Raw genomic sequence first — 20,005 nt, forward strand, 5'->3', positions numbered from 1 at the left:
CGGTATCATTGTATGTGCATAATATATTATATTATTTTAAAATCAATTGATTAAAAATTATCAACTTAAGTAAAGCAAAGCCAGTTGTGTAAGGGACTCCAAATTGCCTCTTTTTCCGGCCAGTAGTGAAACGGACTATGTGACATGCCTATTTGGATGCTATCCCTAAAATAATCATCCACTATTCTCTGAATGGTGACCGTATCAGACAAAGTCACGGTAGACATGTCACTCATTGTAGGCAGTTCATTTAGACCCAACCAGATGTCATTAGGTTTTTCTGACTGATCTGCATCACCAACAGCAGTGGGTCTCTTAGGAAAATTGTGTTTTTTTCCTGGCAGCCGCAGAAACTGAAGGAGGAGATGCTGCCGTGTCAAGTGCCGCTTGAGCTGACAATTTTTTCACAAACAGCTCATTGTATCTTTTCAGATTTATGTCCGTTGGAAAGAAAGACACAAGGTAGGACTTAAACCTAGAATCAAGTATGGTCGCAAAAATATACTGATCTGATTTCAAGAGATTGACGACCCTTGGATCCTGGCGAAGCGAATGAAGGGCTTGATCTACAAGTCCGACATACTTAGCGGAATTGCTCCTTTTCAGCTCTTCCTTCAGTTTCTCCAGCTGCTTTTGCAAAAGTCTGACTAGGGGAATGACCTGACTCAAGCTGGCAGTATCTGCACTAACTTCACATGTGGCAAGTTCAAAGGGTTTGAGAATCTTGCACAACACGGAAATTATTCTCCACTGCGCTTGACTAAGGTGAATTCCCGCTCCTTTCCCTATATCATAGGCCATAGTGTAACCTTGGATGGCCTATTGCTGCTCCTCCATCCGCTGAAACATATAGAGGGTAGAATTCCACCTAGTTACTACCTCTTGCTTCAGCTGATGGCAGGGCAAATTCAACAGTTCTTGCTGGTGCTGCAATCTTCAACACGCAGTTGCTGAATGTCAAAAATGTCCCAAAATCCTTCGGGCCACCGAGAGCATCTCCTGCATGCCCCTGTCATTTTTAAAAAATGTTGCACCACCAAATTAATTGTGTGAGCAAAACATGGGATGTGTTCGAATTCGCCCACATGTAATGCTCGCACAATATTGGTGGCATTGTCAGAAATCACAAATCTCGAGTCCAAGTGGGGTAAGCCATTTTGCAATGATTTCCCTGAGTTTTTCTAAGAGGTTCTCAGCAGTATGCATCTTAGTGAAACCGGTGATACACAAGAGTAGCCTGCCTCTGAATGAGCTGGCATTTGTTAGATGGTGCTGCTGTTTGCACTGTTGGAGGCAATACACCTACCCAGTGGGCTGTCACAGTCATGTAATCTTTAGTTTGCCCTGTCCCACTTGTCCACATATCTGTAGTTAAGTGAACAGTGGGCGCAACGGCATTTCGGAGGACACTAATAAGGTTTTATTTAATGTCCTTGTACAGATTGGGAATTGCTATTCCAGAGAAGTGGAATCTAGAAGGGACATGGTAGCGGGGACACTGGACCTCAATTAACTGACTAAAACCCACTGCATTAATGGCGTAAACTGGACTCACATCTAATACCAGCATAGCTGTTATGGCGTCTGTAATCCGCTGTGCAACTGGGTGTCTGCTGTCATACTTGTTACCCATTGCAAAGGATTGTTTGACATTCAATTGTTTGGTTAAATTAAAAGTAGTCTTATTCCTGGTCCCCTTCTGGGATGAAGATCCACTCGCAGCAGCAACAGACGTAGCACTCAAGGATCCTTCTGAGGAACCAAGAATAGGAGAGGAGTCAGTGATTCTTATGAAATTGGATGTTGGACTACTTCTGATCACGATTGAGGATGTTGATGATGATGCAGGTGTTGGTGGTGGAGATTGCAGGTGCTTGGATCCAGAGAGAAGGGAGCAGCTAGGTGACACTGAACTGATTGTTTTTTAGCCAAAGTTTCTAAATTTGAAAAACACTTTTCAATTTGATGAATGCGCTGCAAGTGACGTAACAGGGAGGAGGTTCCTAGATGGTTAAGGTCCTTACCTCTACTCACTGTTACTCGGCAATGGTTACAGATAGCTTGACAACTGTTGTCCGTTATTGGGTGGAAATGATTCCACACATGAGAAGTGGATTTTTTGGTCCTTTGTCCAGTCATCACAACAATGGGCTTTTTCCCACCATGGGTAACAACTGTTGCCTGATTTATAGTTTTTACACAAACATCCTCGGCATCAACATCCTCATCACCCTTCTTAGCGCCAACTACAGAAATATCATCCTCATCCTAATGGTGCAATTCCACAGAAGCATTCTCGATTTCTACGTCAGCATGTTGACTTGTGCTGCTCATCCCCACATTTGCAGAGGGCACACAAATGGTGGAAGGAGGATCCTCTTCAAGTACAGTATTAGAAAGGTCAGGCTCACACATGGCAACCGCGGACACACTTGGACTCTCCTCTGGGATCTGTGACTTTCTGTGCACACAGTTGGTTCATGTGCCTTAGCGATTTAAATTTTTTTACACTTATACAGCGAGAAGGGCTTACATCATCATAAGATGCAGAACCACCAGTCATAAATAAAGGCCAAGGCCTTATCCTTTCTTTGCCACTTTGTGTAGTGAATGGCATATTGGCAATTTTTTGTTTCTCTGCAGCTAACTTAGCTTTTTTTTTTTAACGCTGTAAAACATTGCTTGCTTGCTTTTAGATGCCCTGACTTAAGCCCTGTATGCCCATGGGCATCAGCTTTAGTAGATGATGTAGATGGACTAGTATCGTCATGAGTAGGACTGGTGGCACTGGCAGCAGCTCCACCACTAGTATGTGGTTCCTGCTCTCCTCTCAACTGATCATTCTCCAAATTAACAAACATGAATGAAGTGGGGTACAGCACACATGTCAATTTGTACCAATTTTAAATATTACACTGCGGTATCAATGACCTGCAGTGTCACAAGGTTTTTTATGAATAAGAAAAGAATAACACACTGCGTTTTCCACTTACAGTGTGACAATATTTTTTACGAATACACTGCGTTTCCACTAACCGTGTCAATATTTTTTACGAATACACTACATTTTCCACTTACAGTGTGACAATATTTTTTACAAATACACTGCATTTTCCACTTACAGTGTCACAATATTTTTTACGAATAGACTGCGTTTACACTAACAGCGTCAATATTTTTTACGAATACTCTGCGTTTTCCACTTAGTGTGACAATATTTTTTACGAATACACTGCGTTTTCCGCTTAGTGTGGCAATATTTTTTACGAATACACTGCGTTTCCACTAACCGTGTCAATATTTTTTACGAATACACTGTGTTTTCCACTTACAGTGTCACAATATTTTTTACGAATACACTGCTTTTCCACTAACAGTGTCAATATTTTTTACGAACACGTCCCTGCCCCTGGATGGACACAGCAGCCCCTGCCCTAGATGGGCACAACAACCCCTGGATGGACACAGCTGCGCCTGGATAGACACAGCAACAGCCACTGCCCCTGGATGGAAACAGCAACAGCAACCCCTGGATGGACACAGCAGACCCTGGATAGACACAGAAGCCCCTGTCCTTGATGGACACAGCAACCCCTGGATAGACACAGCAGCCCCTCTTGGATGAAGCACATCCCTGACAGCCCGGGATTCAGCAAGCTAATGGCGTGGATCACCGTGGGGGAGGGACTTTTATACAATCCAAAACCCGCGAGAATCCGACACAGCGGGATGATGTCGTTTTGCCACGCTCTGAGTCAAGCTGGAAAACCCGAGCCGGACTCGGATCTCGCCTCGGATATGGAAGTTCGGGTGAACTTAGTATCGTCATGAGTTCGGGTAAATGGTAGTATCGTGAGTATGACTGGTGGCACTGGCAGCAGCTCCACCACTAGTATGTGGTTCCTGCTCTCCTCTCAACTGATCATTCTCCATATTAACAAACATGAATGAAGTGGGGTACAGCACACATGTCAATTTGTACCAATTTTAAATATTACACTGTGGTATCAATGACCTACAGTTTTTATGAATAAGAAAAGAATAACACACTGCGTTTTCCACTTACAGTGTGACAATATTTTTTACGAATACACTACATTTTCCACTAACACTGTCAATATTTTTTACGAACACGCCCCTGCCCCTGGATGGACACAATAACCCCTATAACTTTCAATAAATATATTTAAAAGAGCAATCATCAAAATTTTGGACAAACTGATATACATACAACAAGAAACATATAATTAACTGGAGACTGTTGTCTCTCAGTATGGACAAACAAATATACATACAACATGAAAACTATATAATATATGCTGGAGACTATTGTCTCTCAGTACAAAAAAATCTGTAAGGATATATTCCTCATGGATGTTAATAAAAAGCCAGGCGAGATAATAAAGTCAGTCAATTAAATAAATAATATGCTGAACCAGCAATATAATTTAACTCCAGTTAAACACAGACCAGGCATGAAAAATGATAAATACAATTCATCTGTATCGCAGAACCAATGCCTGCATGCACTCTGATAATTAGCCACAAAAAATATAATAAGATAATACCAATATTTTAATTCATATAACCTAAACATCAGTATATAAGCGACCAGCCAGCAAGTCAATGAGTGATTCATGTAACACATAGATCATACATAGTGCCTGGTAACACATTAGCTCTTAACATATAACATATGCCGAATTTGTAAATAAAGAACACATGTATAACACTGGGTAGTCTCTAATATATTTGCATTGACTGTAATCAGATGTCAAGATAATAGGCTGATAGGATTCGTGGCCGTCTGCCCTGATGCGCCAGGCAGTGCAGGGGGTGTGCGCCACTTACCTGATCAGCGAGCAGTCAGTTGGTATGGTCAGTGGTAATTTCATTGGCACGAGTGCATGCCGCTGTGCCTGGGGTAGACGCCGGCGTCACGTGTGCGCACCACGTGACCCGGATGTAAGACGCGCGTTTCGCTGTTATCAGGCTTGCTCACAGTCTCCACCCTAATTTCTCAGTCCCAATGCAGCATACTAATAGTTGAGATCAACCAATCATATTTCCCCTGCATTGACTGGCAGATTAAAGAGCCAATACCTATATGTACTCCATACTCCAATGAATATGGAGTAAGAGTATGATAGACATTTGTATTAACAAATAGGAAGGCTCAAAAAACGGCAGTGCATAGAATGAATACATAAATCGGATTTTTAATTATATATCAGAGTAAGCTGTTACTAGGAATGATACTATTGAGAGAAGGGTGATTAACAATATTAAAAAATATAGAAATTGCTCGTGAACATGATTATGAATAAAAAAGCAGTGTTGTGTATAGAGTTCAATACTGCTTGATTTAACCCTGTAGATACCTGATATTATTCACAATTTTATGCGATCGTGTAAGTAGAAAAGTTTTTTTACTGGATCGGTAGAATATCATCATAATACAAAAAGGAGGGTGATTCGAAGTAGGTAAGTAATATCCTGTCATAATGCTACAAGGAGCAGCTGTTACACATCATTGTATAATATAGTGAATGATGCGTGAGCGTACTCATAAGAGCATACAGGAATTTGAGTCAGGAAGTATGGCATCTACTGTTGCATTGTATCAGCTGAGGGGTACCTGATGAAGAACATTGCAGGCACCTCTCCTGAAAATCTACAATGAGAGTACTATGAATAAGAAAGTAGATAAAATAGTTAACATAGTAAAAGATAAAATTGAGATGAAAAAAATACATCAGTATAATGTTATCAGGGACCCATGCATTGGCTGATCATTTCCCTTATGGAATTGATGATTAGAGAGCAATGGAGACCTGTATACTGGTATGAAGAAAGAAAGTACATATTGCAAACATGGCAGCCGTATTGGACACTAAACTTCATATACAGATTCAGATATACAAGTGTCCAACTGAGTCTCTGAATCTGTATATGAAGAGCTACGTAGCAGCATCCTGCGGCTTTTTTCCACGCCAAGTTTAGTTGTGCTTTGTATACAGGGCCTGATGCAGACCCGCTCGCTAAGAAGCATTCGCACGCAGCCAGCCGATGTTTGCATTCTGCGCATGCGTACACATCACAGTGTGCGTGCGTGAACAAGTCCGAGCGATCGGGAAGCGTTCGCTCCCTGCACATAGACAGCCCGGCTGAATAAGTGACAGGAGAAGCCATTTGTGGGTGGTGACAGGGGCTGGCCGCTAGAGTGGAGGTGTGAATGTAGGCGTGCCTGAGCGTCTTAACGCCATTTCATAGGCGTGCATTATTAAGAGGCAGCGTCATAGCACATGTCACCTGGCTGAATATTACACTGAACCGCTTGCAGTGCTTGCAGTAGGGTATGGTCAACCACAAGCGCTGCATATGCATCCGATGGTACTCGATGTTACCGATGGTTGCATACACTTCCTGGAGATGACGTGCGCAAGTGAGCATCTTAAGACAGGCTGGTGGGCATCTGCATACACAGCGATCGCACGCCAAGACATAGTGGGTGTGCTAATGCCTTGCCGTGCGATTGCCTGCCTTGCCGAATTTGCATATGCATCTAGTGAGCGAACTCATCTAGCGGGCGCGTCTGAATCGAGCCCAGCAGAATCTCCTTGTGCACCTAAAATGCATTTTCAGGCAAAAAGGACGCAAAAAAGACATATGGCGTTAGTATAGGCACACGGGACCCAGCTGCTCACTCACACCAGGTTTCTCGTGCCACGTGGCTTATTGAGGTTGGATGTATGAGGACATATCTGTAAAGTTTCTTATCACAGAATGATCCTCTAATGTCCAGACATCATGCAAGTCAACTGGAGACACCAATTAGAAGCTCTAACACCACTGTCAAGTCTATACATAGCCTATTTATCTGGACTATTATACAGTACACTGCTAAATTATTCAACCCCCTAAAAGGTCACCAGATTTGTCTGCATTACAAATAACGCAGAGATTGTTCCAGACAGTATTTTTTATATTACGAACCAGTTATGGACGGATTTAGGACCACATGGTCCTGGGACGGAAAGGATCAATGGCCTCTAGTGAGAAGAGGAGGTGCTGTGACCAGCACTGTGTGGGTGTGGCCAGTGCCATGTGGTCCTGTAAGTCCCCTATATTATCATACCCAATGTCTCCCATAGTATGTAAAATGAGAAAAAAATGCATAATTTTCTCACAAAAGCAAAAATACAAGTTTAAAGATATGATTTCTGGCCAATCGTGTGGTAAGCTAGACATTTGATTATCATCTTGCCATTATAAAAATGGGCCTAATTTTATATGCAGGCCTGCAGCAATAGTCCCATCCACCCTATTGATAATCTGGTTCTGGATAAATAGATTAAACATAGATAGCAATGGTATAATGCAGGCAGAATGTGCTTTTTCACCTCAGTATGCTGATTATGTGATTTGTTCACATCATAAACAGCCTTTGTGATGTCACTCAGTCTTGGCAGAAAGGTTGCTTTGTAGAAAACTGTCAGATATTAACTGTATCTGCTGATATGACCTCTCACAATATAAGACATGCTTATTTTAACCTAAATGTTATATGAAAGTAATGATATAAAGAAAAATAAATAGACAGACATACATGGTGAAATGCATATAGGATGGGATTTGTAACCTTAAAACGCTGATAATGTGACTTTCTATATTCAGTTAATAACTTCATATGTGAGTTTGTCTACTGATCTTGTAATGTAAGCTTATTTTAGCCTAAATGATAGATACAACATATTATAAATACATTGTAAATAGAAGAAATGTCAAAATGCATGCAGGAGGTGATTTTCACCTTAATATACTAACCAGAGCCGTAACTAGACTTTTTGGTGCACTGTGCCAGAGAGAGCATTGGCGTCCCCCCCCATTTTTTAAATAGGAACATAAGATAGTGCACCTGCAAAAGGCCCATGGCCTCATGGGGAAGGGCCAGGGAAGAGATAGGGGAGGCCAGGAGATGCTGGGTTTAAAAGAAGAGGAAGCTACAAGTGAGAATGATAATAAACAGGAAAATTGACAGGCCCAAACAGCGCCCCCTGCCCTTCACCACCCTAGCTACGTCCCTGATACTTTACTAACCTAACCATGTGACTTGTTACATCATAAACAGCCTTTGTGATGTCACTCAAATTTGGAAGAAAGGTCAGTTATCAACTATATCTGCTGATGACATATCACAATGTAAGGTATGCTTATTTTAATCTAAAAATGTAATTAAAAAAATGTTAGAAAGATAGCTTGCATTGGTGAAATGCAGAAAGGATGTGATTTATAACCTCAATAGGCTGATTATATGACTTGCTGTAGAACTGTTAGTTATCAACTTTATCTGTAGAAAATTCCTACTGACTGCGTAGTGTAAACTTATTTTAACCTAAATGATAGATAGATAGATAGATAGATAGATAGATAGATAGATAGATAGATAGATAGATAGATAGATAGATAGATAGATAGATAGATAGATACTGTAGATAGTGAAATTAAGGTAGGATTTATAATCTTAATAGGCTGATCATGTGACTTGCTATAGAACTGTCAGTTATCAACTGTATCTGATAATACTGTGTACTGACCTTCTAATGTAAGCTTGATTTAACCTAACTGATAGGTAGATGGATTATACAATAGAAAAAAATGACAAAATGCATGCCACTTATCAAATGCATGTACCTGTTGATATGACATGTGACAGTGTAAGGTATGCTTACTTTAAACTTAGGGCCGTATTCAATTAGAAGCGAAAAGACGAGATCCATGAAAAAGTATCGCCAATTGCGACTTTTCGTCTGTTGGAAACTTATCTCCGTATTCAATTCCAGCTGGGTTTCGCGTACGCGGAAAGTCAATGCAATGTAATAGGCGAAAAAGATTTGCCTCTCAATAGCAGGAGAAAAGAAGTGCAAAATTTTTATTTCGGGGTGCAAAGTTGGGGAAACTACTCAGAACCCTTGGGACAGCCCCCCAAAGGATAACTGTGTCAAAATATCCCTAAAAAAAAGTAAGTGACACCCCAAAAAAGTCCTTTGAATTTGGGGGCGACAAAGCACAAAGCGGGGGGACAAGTTCGCAAACTAGCGAAATAAGGTTCTGGGGGTGCACTAAGAAGGGGCCAAGTGTTTTTGGGGTTGCAGGTACCTTTATGACGGAGGAATTTCACTTTTATTAAAACTACACTTTAGAGACATTAAAAGATGCTTGCACCCATTTTCAGGTACCCCAAATTTTACAGGACAACTTATTTTCTCCAAATAATACTGCTTTATGCCATTCTTCACCATTTGTGCAAAGACGCTAATTAGAGGCAATTGTGCAAACTTAAGTACCCCAAACAGTTTTACTAGGACTAATCTGGCACTACTACATTGATCCCCATTGCTTCTGCATCTTTTTTGGGGGGTTCATGCTGATTTCCTCGATTCTGACAACACTTTTCGCCTGTTCTGACTTCAAGTGTCTCCTTTTTCACGTCTTTTGGGAATTGAATAGGGCGAATAGCGGGTATGCGCACGATAAGTTTCCGCAGGTAAAATACGCGATGTAGGTGAAAACTTTATTGCGTACGCAAAACTAATTGAATACCGTCCTAAAGGTCATATATGAAAATAATGTTAGATATATAGCATTGGTGAAATGCAGGTAGGATGTGATTTATAACCTTAAACTATGACTTGCTATAGAACTGTCAGTTATCAACTGTATTTGTTAATATGCCTACTGACCTTGTAATGTAAGCTTATCTTAACCTAAATTATAGATATATGGATTATAATTAGATAGATAGCAATGGAAAATGTATGCAGGAGGTCATTTCTCACCTCAGTATACTGAATATGTGACTTGTTACATTATAAACAGCCTTTGTGATGTCACTCAGCTTTGTTAGAAAGGTCACCATTTTGTAGAGAACTATCAGTTATCAACTGTATCTGCTGACATGACATATGACAATATAACGTATGCTTATTTTAACCTAAATGTTATATGAAAATAAAGATAGAGAGAGACGGATTTAGAGCTCAAAGTGATTTAAGTGCCTGTACTGAGAAGTGGGGGAGGTGACCAGTGTTGTGTGGGTGTGGCCAGTGCCATTTAGTCATGTACACCCCCTACACTAGCAGACTCAATGTCTCACTAAATATGTAAAAGTAGAAACTTAGTAATTTTGTCAGGAAAAGAAAAATAACAGTTTCATATTATGACTTATGGGCAACCATATAGCAAGCTGGGTGGCTAGTCATCATCTTGCCATCATGATGACGGGCCTATTTTTAAGTGCAGGCCTGGGACTGTAGTTCCCTCCACCCCACTGTTAATATGGCACTGGGACCAGTATTCTTTTTCAATTTCATAATGCATTATGTGTTTGCAGATTTAAAAAAATAAAAATGTTAAAAATGCTGCTTGCACAAGTATTCAGCCCTTGCACTATGAAAGTTCCAAGTTTACACAGATAAAAGATACAGATGCGTCCTCATACATCTCGCCTCAATACGCCACGCAGAGCGACTTACCTGACATGAGTGAGCAGCCAGGTCCCGTGCTACTCTGTTAGCTTCGGGCATCACACCAGCAGACTGTAGTGAATAATTTTATAGGTGACACTTGTATATCTGTGTATGTACACCTGAGTCTGTATATGAACCATAACGAAACTTGGAACAAAGAAAGCTATGTCTGCTACATTATAGAACTTTGCATACAGAATCAGAGACTCTGATATACAGTACAAGTGTCACATAGCAATTTAATCAGCACAGTCTGCTGGTGCATCCTAGTCTCATAACATTGCAACTTAGACTCATTTTCGGCAAAAAAGATGCTCAGCCCTAGTAGAGTCTCATGGGACGGACCTAGCGCTGAGAGGGGCTTTTTAGTGCAATTGCAGCAAAGACGTAAAAGGACACATCTGTATTACCCTAACAATTGGCTTTCAATTAGCCTCTGCCTGTGAAACGCTAAACAAAGTTAACTTTTATGAATAAAGGACACCCTAATTCAAGTAACATTGGTCATACTGTGTAAATAAAGACCTAAGGATATTAAAGATAAAGCTTTAGCCACGCACAAAATAGGAATAGTCTTCAAAATAATATCAAAGTGCTTGGATTCTCCAATGAGCACTGTTGGATCAGTTGTGTGGAAGCTGAATTATACCACCAAGGCACTGATTGGACAAGGCCAATCCTCCAAACTTATGTCAGAGCAAGTATAAAACTTGTGAGGGAAGTCACACAGAGGCAAACCGTAACTTTGATGGAGCTACAGTATTCAGTGATTGAATCTGGAGTGGAGGTGCACCAATCAACCATATCAGGAGCTCTGCATACTACTGGCTTGTAAGGGAGGGTGGCTAGAAAGAAGCTATTACTAAAGAAAAACAACATCACCTTTCAGCAGGACAATGATCCCAAGCACAAGGCCATAGCAATACTGGTGTGGTTGAACAACAAAAAGGAGAATGTTCTACAATGGCCAACTCAAAAGCTAGATCTCAATCCAATTGACAATCTGTGGCACTATTTGAAAATTGCAATCCAAAAGCATTATCCAACCAACTTGAACAACCTGGAGCATATCTGCAAGGAACAATGGGCAATTCTCTCTAACAGTGTGCAAAGCTGGCAGAACTTATTCCAACTGATTTCAAGCTGCTGTTGCAGCAAATGGTGGTTCTACTAAGTCAGGAGTTTCCAACCACGGTCCTCAAGGCACACTAACAGTCCAGGTTTTAAGGATAGCCATACTTGAGCACAGGTGACTTAATTAGTACTGTACCTCAGTTATTTTGATTTAACCATCTATGTTTAAGCATGGATATCTTTAAAACCAGGATTGTTGGTGTGCCTTGAGGACTGAGGTTGGGAATCAGTGTACTAAGTACTAGTCTTCAGGGGTTGAATACCTATGTAAAAAGCATTTTCAGTTATTCTTTAAAAATAATCTGTAGACAAATAATGAATTATGAGTTTGAAAATTTACTTGAAAGAGTCTACTGGTATTTAAAAATAAATACTGTCTGGAACAATATGTGTAAATGTAAATTTTAATACAGAAAGATCTGACTTTTAAAGGGGTTGAATACTTTTGCAATATACTGTATAAGTGTTTGAGGAATGCTGTTGTGGTACTAGCAATGGAGGAGGAGTAGTTTTATCCAATGACCTGCAAATGGCATATCTCTGTGTGATATGGCTGCTAAGGGCAGGTCTCTGAGTGATATGGCTGCTAAGGGCAGGTCTCTGCGTGATATGGCTGCTAAGGGTAGGTCTCTGCGTGATATGGCTGCTAAGGGCAGGTCTCTGCGTGATATGGCTGCTAAGGGCAGCTCTCTGCGTGATATGGCTGCTAAGGGCAGGTCTCTGTGTAATATGGCTGCTAAGGGCAGGTCTCTGTGTAATATGGCTGCTAAGGTCAGGTCTCTGTGTAATATGGCTGCCAAGGGTAGGTCTCTGTGTTACATGGCTGCTAAGGACAGGTCTCTGTGTAATATGGCTGCTAAGGACAGGTCTCTGTGTAATATGGCTGCTATGGACAGGTCTCTGTGTAATATGGCTGCTAAGGGCAGGTCTCTGTGTGATATGGCTGCTAAGGGCAGCTCTCTGCGTGATATGGCTGCTAAGGGCAGCTCTCTGTGTGTTATATGGCTGCTAAGGGCAGGTCTCTGTGTAATATGGCTGCTAAGGGCAGGTCTCTGTGTAATATGGCTGCTAAGGGCAGGTCTCTGTGTAATATGGCTGCTAAGGTCAGGTCTCTGTGTAATATGGCTGTTAAGGGCAGGTCTCTGTGTTACATGGCTGCTAAGGGCAGGTCTCTGTGTAATATGGCTGCTAAGGGCAGGTCTCTGTGTAATATGGCTGCTAAGGGCAGGTCTCTGTGTAATATGGCTGCTAAGGTCAGGTCTCTGTGTAATATGGCTGCTAAGGACAGGTCTCTGTGTTACATGGCTGCTAAGGACAGGTCTCAGTGTAATATGGCTGCTAAGGACAGGTCTCTGTGTAATATGGCTGCTATGGACAGGTCTCTGTGTAATATGGCTGCTAAGGGCAGGTCTCTGTGTGATATGGCTGCTAAGGGCAGCTCTCTGCGTGATACGGCTGCTAAGGGCAGCTCTCTGTGTTATATGGCTGCTAATGGCAGGTCTCTGTGTAATATGGCTGCTAAGGGCAGGTCTCTGTGTAATATGGCTGCTAAGGGCAGGTCTCTGTGTAATATGGCTGCTAAGGTCAGGTCTCTGTGTAATATGGCTGTTAAGGGCAGGTCTCTGTGTTACATGGCTGCTAAGGGCAGGTCTCTGTGTAATATGGCTGCTAAGGGCAGGTCTCTGTGTAATATGGCTGCTAAGGGCAGGTCTCTGTGTAATATGGCTGCTAAGGTCAGGTCTCTGTGTAATATGGCTGCTAAGGGCAGGTCTCTGTGTTACATGGCTGCTAAGGGCAGGTCTCTGTGTAATATGGCTGCTAAGGACAGGTCTCTGTGTAATATGGCTGCTAAGGGCAGGTCTCTGCGTGATATGGCTGCTAAGGGCAGCTCTCTGCGTGATATGGCTGCTAAGGGCAGCTCTCTGTGTTATATGGCTGCTAAGGGCAGCTCTCTGTGTTATATGGCTGCTAATGGCAGGTCTCTGTGTAATATGGCTGCTAAGGTCAGGTCTCTGTGTAATATGGCTGCTATGGGCAGGTCTCTGTGTTACATGGCTGCTAAGGGCAGGTTTCTGTGTAATATGGCTGCTAAGGACAGGTCTCTGTGTTACATGGCTGCTAAGGGCAGGTCTCTGTGTGATATGGCTGCTAAGGTCAGGTCTCTGTGTAATATGGCTGCTAAGGGCAGGTCTCTGTGTAATATGGCTGCTAAGGTCAGGTCTCTGTGTAATATGACTGCTAAGGGCAGGTCTCTGTGTAATATGGCTGCTAAGGGCAGGTCTCTGTGTGATATGGCTGCTAAGGGCAGGTCTCTGTGTGATATGGCTGCTAAGGGCAGGTCTCTGTGTGATATGGCTGCTAAGGGCAGGTCTCTGTGTGATATGGCTGCTAAGGGCAGCTCTCTGCGTGATATGGCTGCTAAGGGCAGGTCTCTGTGTAATATGGCTGCTATGGGCGGGTCTCTGTGTAATATGGCTGCTAAGGGTGTCTCTGAGTAATATGGCTGCCAAAGCTGTCAGCGTTCTGACTAAATAAACAGGGGCTGGCTATGGGATGCCAGCAGTCGGGTTCCTGGCTGTCAGAATCCTAGCACCGACACTTGTTGTTCGGTATGCTAACCCTCCCCCTCTCCCTACCCTAACCCTCCCTCTTTGGTGAATAACCCTAAACTCCCCCGAGTGCCTGAACCTGACCTCCCCCTCTTCACACCCTAAACCTAACTCTCCCCCCAAGGTGCCTAACCCTAGTGCCTAAGCCTAACACTCCAACTAACCCCGCTACTTACCTTCGGCACCCCAGCGCTCACGATGCCGGCATCTGAATTGTGAGGGGTGTCAGGATATTGATTATATCCCATAAACAGTATATGGTAGTGCATACACAGGTTATGGAAAATGAGTATGCTGACTCCTCTTTATTAGTCATCACTATTGTAAGCTGAACATTGTTGATTTACAAAACTTACCGCATATACTCGAGTATAAGCCGACCCGAATATAAGCCAAGGTACCTACTTTTACCCCAAAAAACTGGGAAAACTTATTGACTCGAGTATAAGCCTAGTGTGGGAAATGGCAGCAGCTGGTAGTGCCCCCAGTAGTAATTCCCCTTGGTTGTGCCCCCAGTAGTAATCCCTCCTGGTAGTGCCCCCAGTGGTAATCCCCCCTTTCAGTGCCTCCAGTAGTAATCCCCCCCTGGTAGTACCCCCAGTGGTAATCCCCCCTTTTAGTGCCCCCTGTAGTAATCCCCCCCTGGTAGTTCCCCCAGTGGTAATCCCCCCTTTTAGTGCCCCCTGTAGTAATCGCCCCCTGATAATGCCCCCTGTAGTAATCGCCCCCTGATAATGCCCCCTGTAGTAATCGCCCCCTGGTAGTGCCCCCTGTAGTAATCGCCCCCTGGTTGTGCCCCCTGTAGCCCCCCCCCTAGTAGAGAGAGACGTGATAAGAATTAAAAAAAAATAAACACTTACCTGAAACTCCCGCCCCTGGTCCCGCCGCTGTCCGCTCCTCCGGCCGCTTTGCATGGGAGAGACGTCGTCATGACGACGTGTCTCCCATCACCCACTGCGGGAGCCGGAAGATGGCTCCCGCAGTGGGAGCAGCAGCAGCCGCTGAGAGTCTGACAGACTCTCAGCGGCTGCTGATTACAGCAAACGCACAGCTGCCGGCTCCGGCGGCTGTGTGTTTGGCAGTGTGTAGCGCTGACCGAACTCCGTCCGGTCAGCGCTACACTTCACTGGAGTATAAGCCGAGGGGGTACTTTTTCAGCACATTTTTTGTGCTGAAAAACTCGGCTTATACTCGAGTATATACGGTATCTTACAAACCAAAGCTGTCTGTCCATGTACATACAAAATTAGAGAGTAATAATGTTTAAACTATATTACAAAACTTGCCTATGTTGGACAAAACTAATATTCTGTTTTGATTCCTCTGTCCAGTCTCAGTTGTGGTAGTCTCAGTTGTGGTAGTCTCAGCTGTGGTAGTCTCAGTTAGAGGAAACTGCTGTAAACATGGACAGATTGCATTTTTATATCACTTTTTCCCATGAGGATTAGGGAATAGAGTATTTTTTATTGAGTTTTAGAGAAATAGTCAGGTGCAAAAGAAAAGTTACAGGAAGTCACTGAATATATTAAAGAAAATAAAGATATAATAACTTAATATGTTAACTGTGATTGAATGTAGAAATGTGGTGAAATATTAGGATACACAGGAAGTATAAGTTATTGGATAGTTACACAGAAATCTATCTTACTGTACTTAACAAGGAAATATTTGGATATACTGTAACTTTTTTCCAGGCACCAGAAGCCTGCGGTGTATTGTTCACTCTTACGTATAACATTCTAAAAATGAAATACTTTTCTATTTTATATATATGTATATTGCTTAGAGATTCATTGGAGAGGGTTTTCAACATTTGGATGAGGGGGTTTCACAGAAATGCCCATTCCTCCAAATGAATTCATTAAGAGCTCTCTGTCCTTTGATGCCCCACCTTCTGAATAATGCTGTCACCCAGGTACATGTACAGATGTGTCCACATACATCTATCCTCCATGCGCTACAAGTACTGTTATACAATGCGTGAGCACTTTGCGACTCGGTAGCGCTGAGTGTCTTCTTGTGTGATTTTTTCCTTAAAATGCATCGTATTCACAAAGTGATGCAAATAGCAAACAGCTTATGATGATTAAAATGATATGTGGTGTGCCAATGTTCTGTGTCCGATTGTGGTTATATCAGCATGCGAAATGCTACGTTACAGTGTCAGTGGCTGTGACATTGTAACGTAGCATTTTGCATGCAGATACAGCCGCAGTCGCACACAGAATAAAGTCATGCCACATCTCATTTTAATTATATGCGGCCCGGCATGGCTCTACTAGAAGGGCTGTTTGACGCGCAAGGAGGCTAGATGTATGTGGACACATCTGTATCAGGGATTGTTGGGGAGCTGTATGATACAGTGATCTGACACTTTTAGATTCTAATAGAAGTGTTGTGCTTTATAGCAGAGAGGATTAATACAGCGAGGTATAGGGTACAGCTTCATCATGCAAACAGTGGCGCTCACCAATTTTATAGTCTGGTACAAGGGTATTTGTTTCACACACTGGGCCTGATTCAGAATTGCACGTAAGTCATGTGTGGTAAGAGATAAATGCTTGGAAGTAAATGCTGATGAAAGCGCTTGTAATATTTTGCCAGATATAAATATTCTGTAACAAGATGGACTGAACATAAACAAACACAGACAATTATGTTTATAGCCCCTTTCTGGAAAAAGTCAGGACTCAAACACCAGGGCCATAACTAGGGTAGTGCGACCAGTGCCATGGCACAGGGCACCGCAGGGCAGGGAGCACTGTTCAGGCCTGTCAATGTTCCTGTTTATATCATTCTCACTTGTAGCTTCCTCTTCTTTTATCCCCAGCTTTCCTGGCTGCCCCAGGAGTACCCCTCTCTCTTCAATGGCCCTTCCCCATGAGGCCATGCCCTTTTTCAGGTGCACTATCATTTTAAAAAATGGGGGGAGGGGGCGCCAATGCTCTCTCTGGCACAGGGCACCAAAAAGTCTAGTTACGGCTCTGTCAAACGCTACTGAAGGTGATAACTTTCCCTACCTTATCCTACTGTCAGCCGCTGGAGTATGTTGCACACGCCCCCTGGCATGTGTGTCTGAAGTGAGCGGTGACGCTTTTCCCCGATGGTCTGGCAGTCTTCTAGAGCTGCCGCAGCAAGTCCCCTGTGTTCTCCATGCTGAGGGTGTTAGTGCAAGGCACAGGCAGCGTGGTGTCAGTGCTGTTATGTCTGTTCTACTGCAGATTACCAGCGTGTTTCATCACTCTCAGGTGACTTTGTCAAGTTTTAGACATAGATCTGATCACGAGGGATGGACTGTTATATGCAACCCAAAACACACAAGATCCGATCATTTCGGGAAAATTACGTTTTGCCTCATGCTGAGTTCCAGATTTGTCAGGAAGCCCAAAGCCAAGACTCTGTTCCAGTTGGAAACTCCAAGTTTGGGTGTGTTAAATTAAATTCTATGGTGGTGACAATGCTCAGCTCTAATATTTGTTTAAGAGTTTTACTGATGAAGGTAAAAAGCCTGATGTAGAATACTTTACTGCTAAAATGCCAGTTGCTGTAAGTCAGTGACTTGCATACCATAGAATATTTATGACAGAGGTTGTCAGATGGAGTAGGCAAACCTCTGAGAAGAGGGCAATGTTATGCTATAAGGAGTGTTTCCACATCACATTGGGGCCTAATCAACACAGTTTGGGAGCTACTGACTTAACTGGCTGATAGACGTTGATAAACTGGAACTATTCTGATATTTAAGGATACACAAAATACTGCAGTTCATTCTCCTCTACAACACATCAAAATATTTGTGTAGAATTTACTGTCACTATAAGTTAAATTGTTCTGCAGAGTAAGATGTTTACAATGTAAGTAAGTGTTGGCATCTATTGACATATCCCAAGTGGGTGATTTAATGGAGTGCGGTTTTACCTGTGAGTTTAAACACACTGCAAATTGTTATTTTGTCCTCTCAATCACTGGTTTGGAGGCTGAAAATGGATATCGCTGGTGCTATGTACTGTACGAGTTTCAAAACTGCTTGCAAAATCTAATGAGTACAAAAAAACGTCTTTTGAATATGTATGAGTTTATTAAGGCAAAATAATATTAAATTATAAAAAATATTTTTTATTGCGCAGGCAATACTAGTTTCTAAATATGAAAGGCACATTATGTTTTAATTAAATAACGGGGGCAATAATAGTTTTATGTTAGATGGGTCATATTAATTAAATAATGATGGAGGCACTAATTATATTGCACACTTTTGGCACTACAGGTGCCAGCATGCATTTGCCTTCATCAGGCAATGTTTTTGTTACAATTCTAATCAAATAGCTGCCATTTTCTTGGTCTTATTATTTTCAAGATTGTCACTTTAAAAAATCAATATTTAATACAGATGTGTTACATTTTTTAAGTCATATGTCATAACTTGAAAAAGCTAGAACTTATGAACGGCGTTGGCCCTAGCATATGTTATCACCATATGCTAGCTTGAAGCTATTTTAAAAAAAATATTGATATGGATGAATACTCCTGGAATTATTTAAGATGCTGAGGGCTAAAGTGTGATATTCCAAAGTATCATTAGATATCCTCATACACTGTGTACAACACAGTATTTTATATAATAGTCATACTAATTTATCATAGTTTATATATGATATCCTCAAACTGATGATTTTACTTATAGTAACACTTCAAATGCAGTAGAAGCTATTTACAATAATTTCCTATCTCTATCCACACAAATCTACCTAACTCAAAGGGAGTGAAAATCATTCCTGACGCGACATGTTTAAGCCGGTCTGCTGCCTACTTTGTGTTCATTGTTCTAATCAGGGTATTTGTATTCTCTTTCCAGGATCAATACAAATTTTGCTATGAAGTGGCTTTGGAATATTTAAATTCTGGATGACCGCACTAATTATAGAGAAAAACAAAGAAAAGAAAAAACTTTTCCATCTTTACTACGAGCAATGCAATTGTTTCTTGATATTTGTGTATATACAGTACAATGAAGACTTCAGTGTTCTGCTTATTTTGCTTTCTTATAATCGGCTCTTTAAGGAGCTGGAGAAAAGTGATTTGGAAGCTGCCTGCACTGCCTTTTTCCCCACTGTCTCGCTGCTTTCTTGACACAGATCATCTTGAAGTTTCTGGATCAGTTATCCACAGCTACAAAGTTGCCTAATAGAAGCAGCAGATTTTGGCAAATGAACGAGCACAATTACATTGTTATGAAGGATCCATGTTCTTTTGTTTGACTGACTTTTGTTATTGTCTTAATTATAAAAGTGTTGATTTTTTTTTTCTCCAGTTATTTGGAAAATGCAGTTAAGCATTATGACTACATACAATTTTTTGTTACATTTGTATTCCAATGTGTTCAGAAGAAAACATGATAAATGTATTTACCTGTTTTTAAACTGCATTTTAACAGGCCACACTTTGTTGAATTATAATTACTTTATTTGTATCATTTGAAAAAAAAACAAACAAAAAAAAACAAACTAAAGACTTAATTTGCAGAAAAACCTAAAAAATTATAAATAAAAAATCTATCCAAAGCTTTCTCATGTGTTTATATAGTAAATGTTTTGTACAGATTATTTAATAATAATAAAAAAAAACTAAAAGAAACAGCATTCATTGTGAAGATAAATAAATTATATATATATATATATATATATATATATATATATATACTGCATATATATATATATATATATATTTATTTAT

General features: G+C 41.4%; 1 protein-coding gene across 6 annotated transcripts in view; it reads left to right on the top strand.

The window, feature by feature from the left end:
• Positions 1 to 19,796, top strand: part of PTPRM (protein tyrosine phosphatase receptor type M) — a 900,933-nt gene extending 881,137 nt beyond the window's left edge. For all 6 annotated transcript variants that reach the window (XM_088469672.1, XM_088469673.1, XM_088469674.1 and 3 more), the window contains one exon: positions 19,128 to 19,796. In XM_088469672.1, coding sequence (XP_088325798.1) covers positions 19,128 to 19,181 — 54 coding nt within the window. In that variant the 3' untranslated portion in view covers positions 19,182 to 19,796. The remainder of the gene's footprint in view (positions 1 to 19,127) is intronic.
• The last annotated feature ends 209 nt before the right edge of the window (positions 19,797 to 20,005 follow it).

This window comes from Taudactylus pleione, unplaced genomic scaffold (genome assembly GCF_031769625.1).
Source record: "Taudactylus pleione unplaced genomic scaffold, aTauple2 ptg000093l, whole genome shotgun sequence".
Classification (NCBI taxonomy): Eukaryota; Metazoa; Chordata; class Amphibia; order Anura; family Myobatrachidae; genus Taudactylus; species Taudactylus pleione.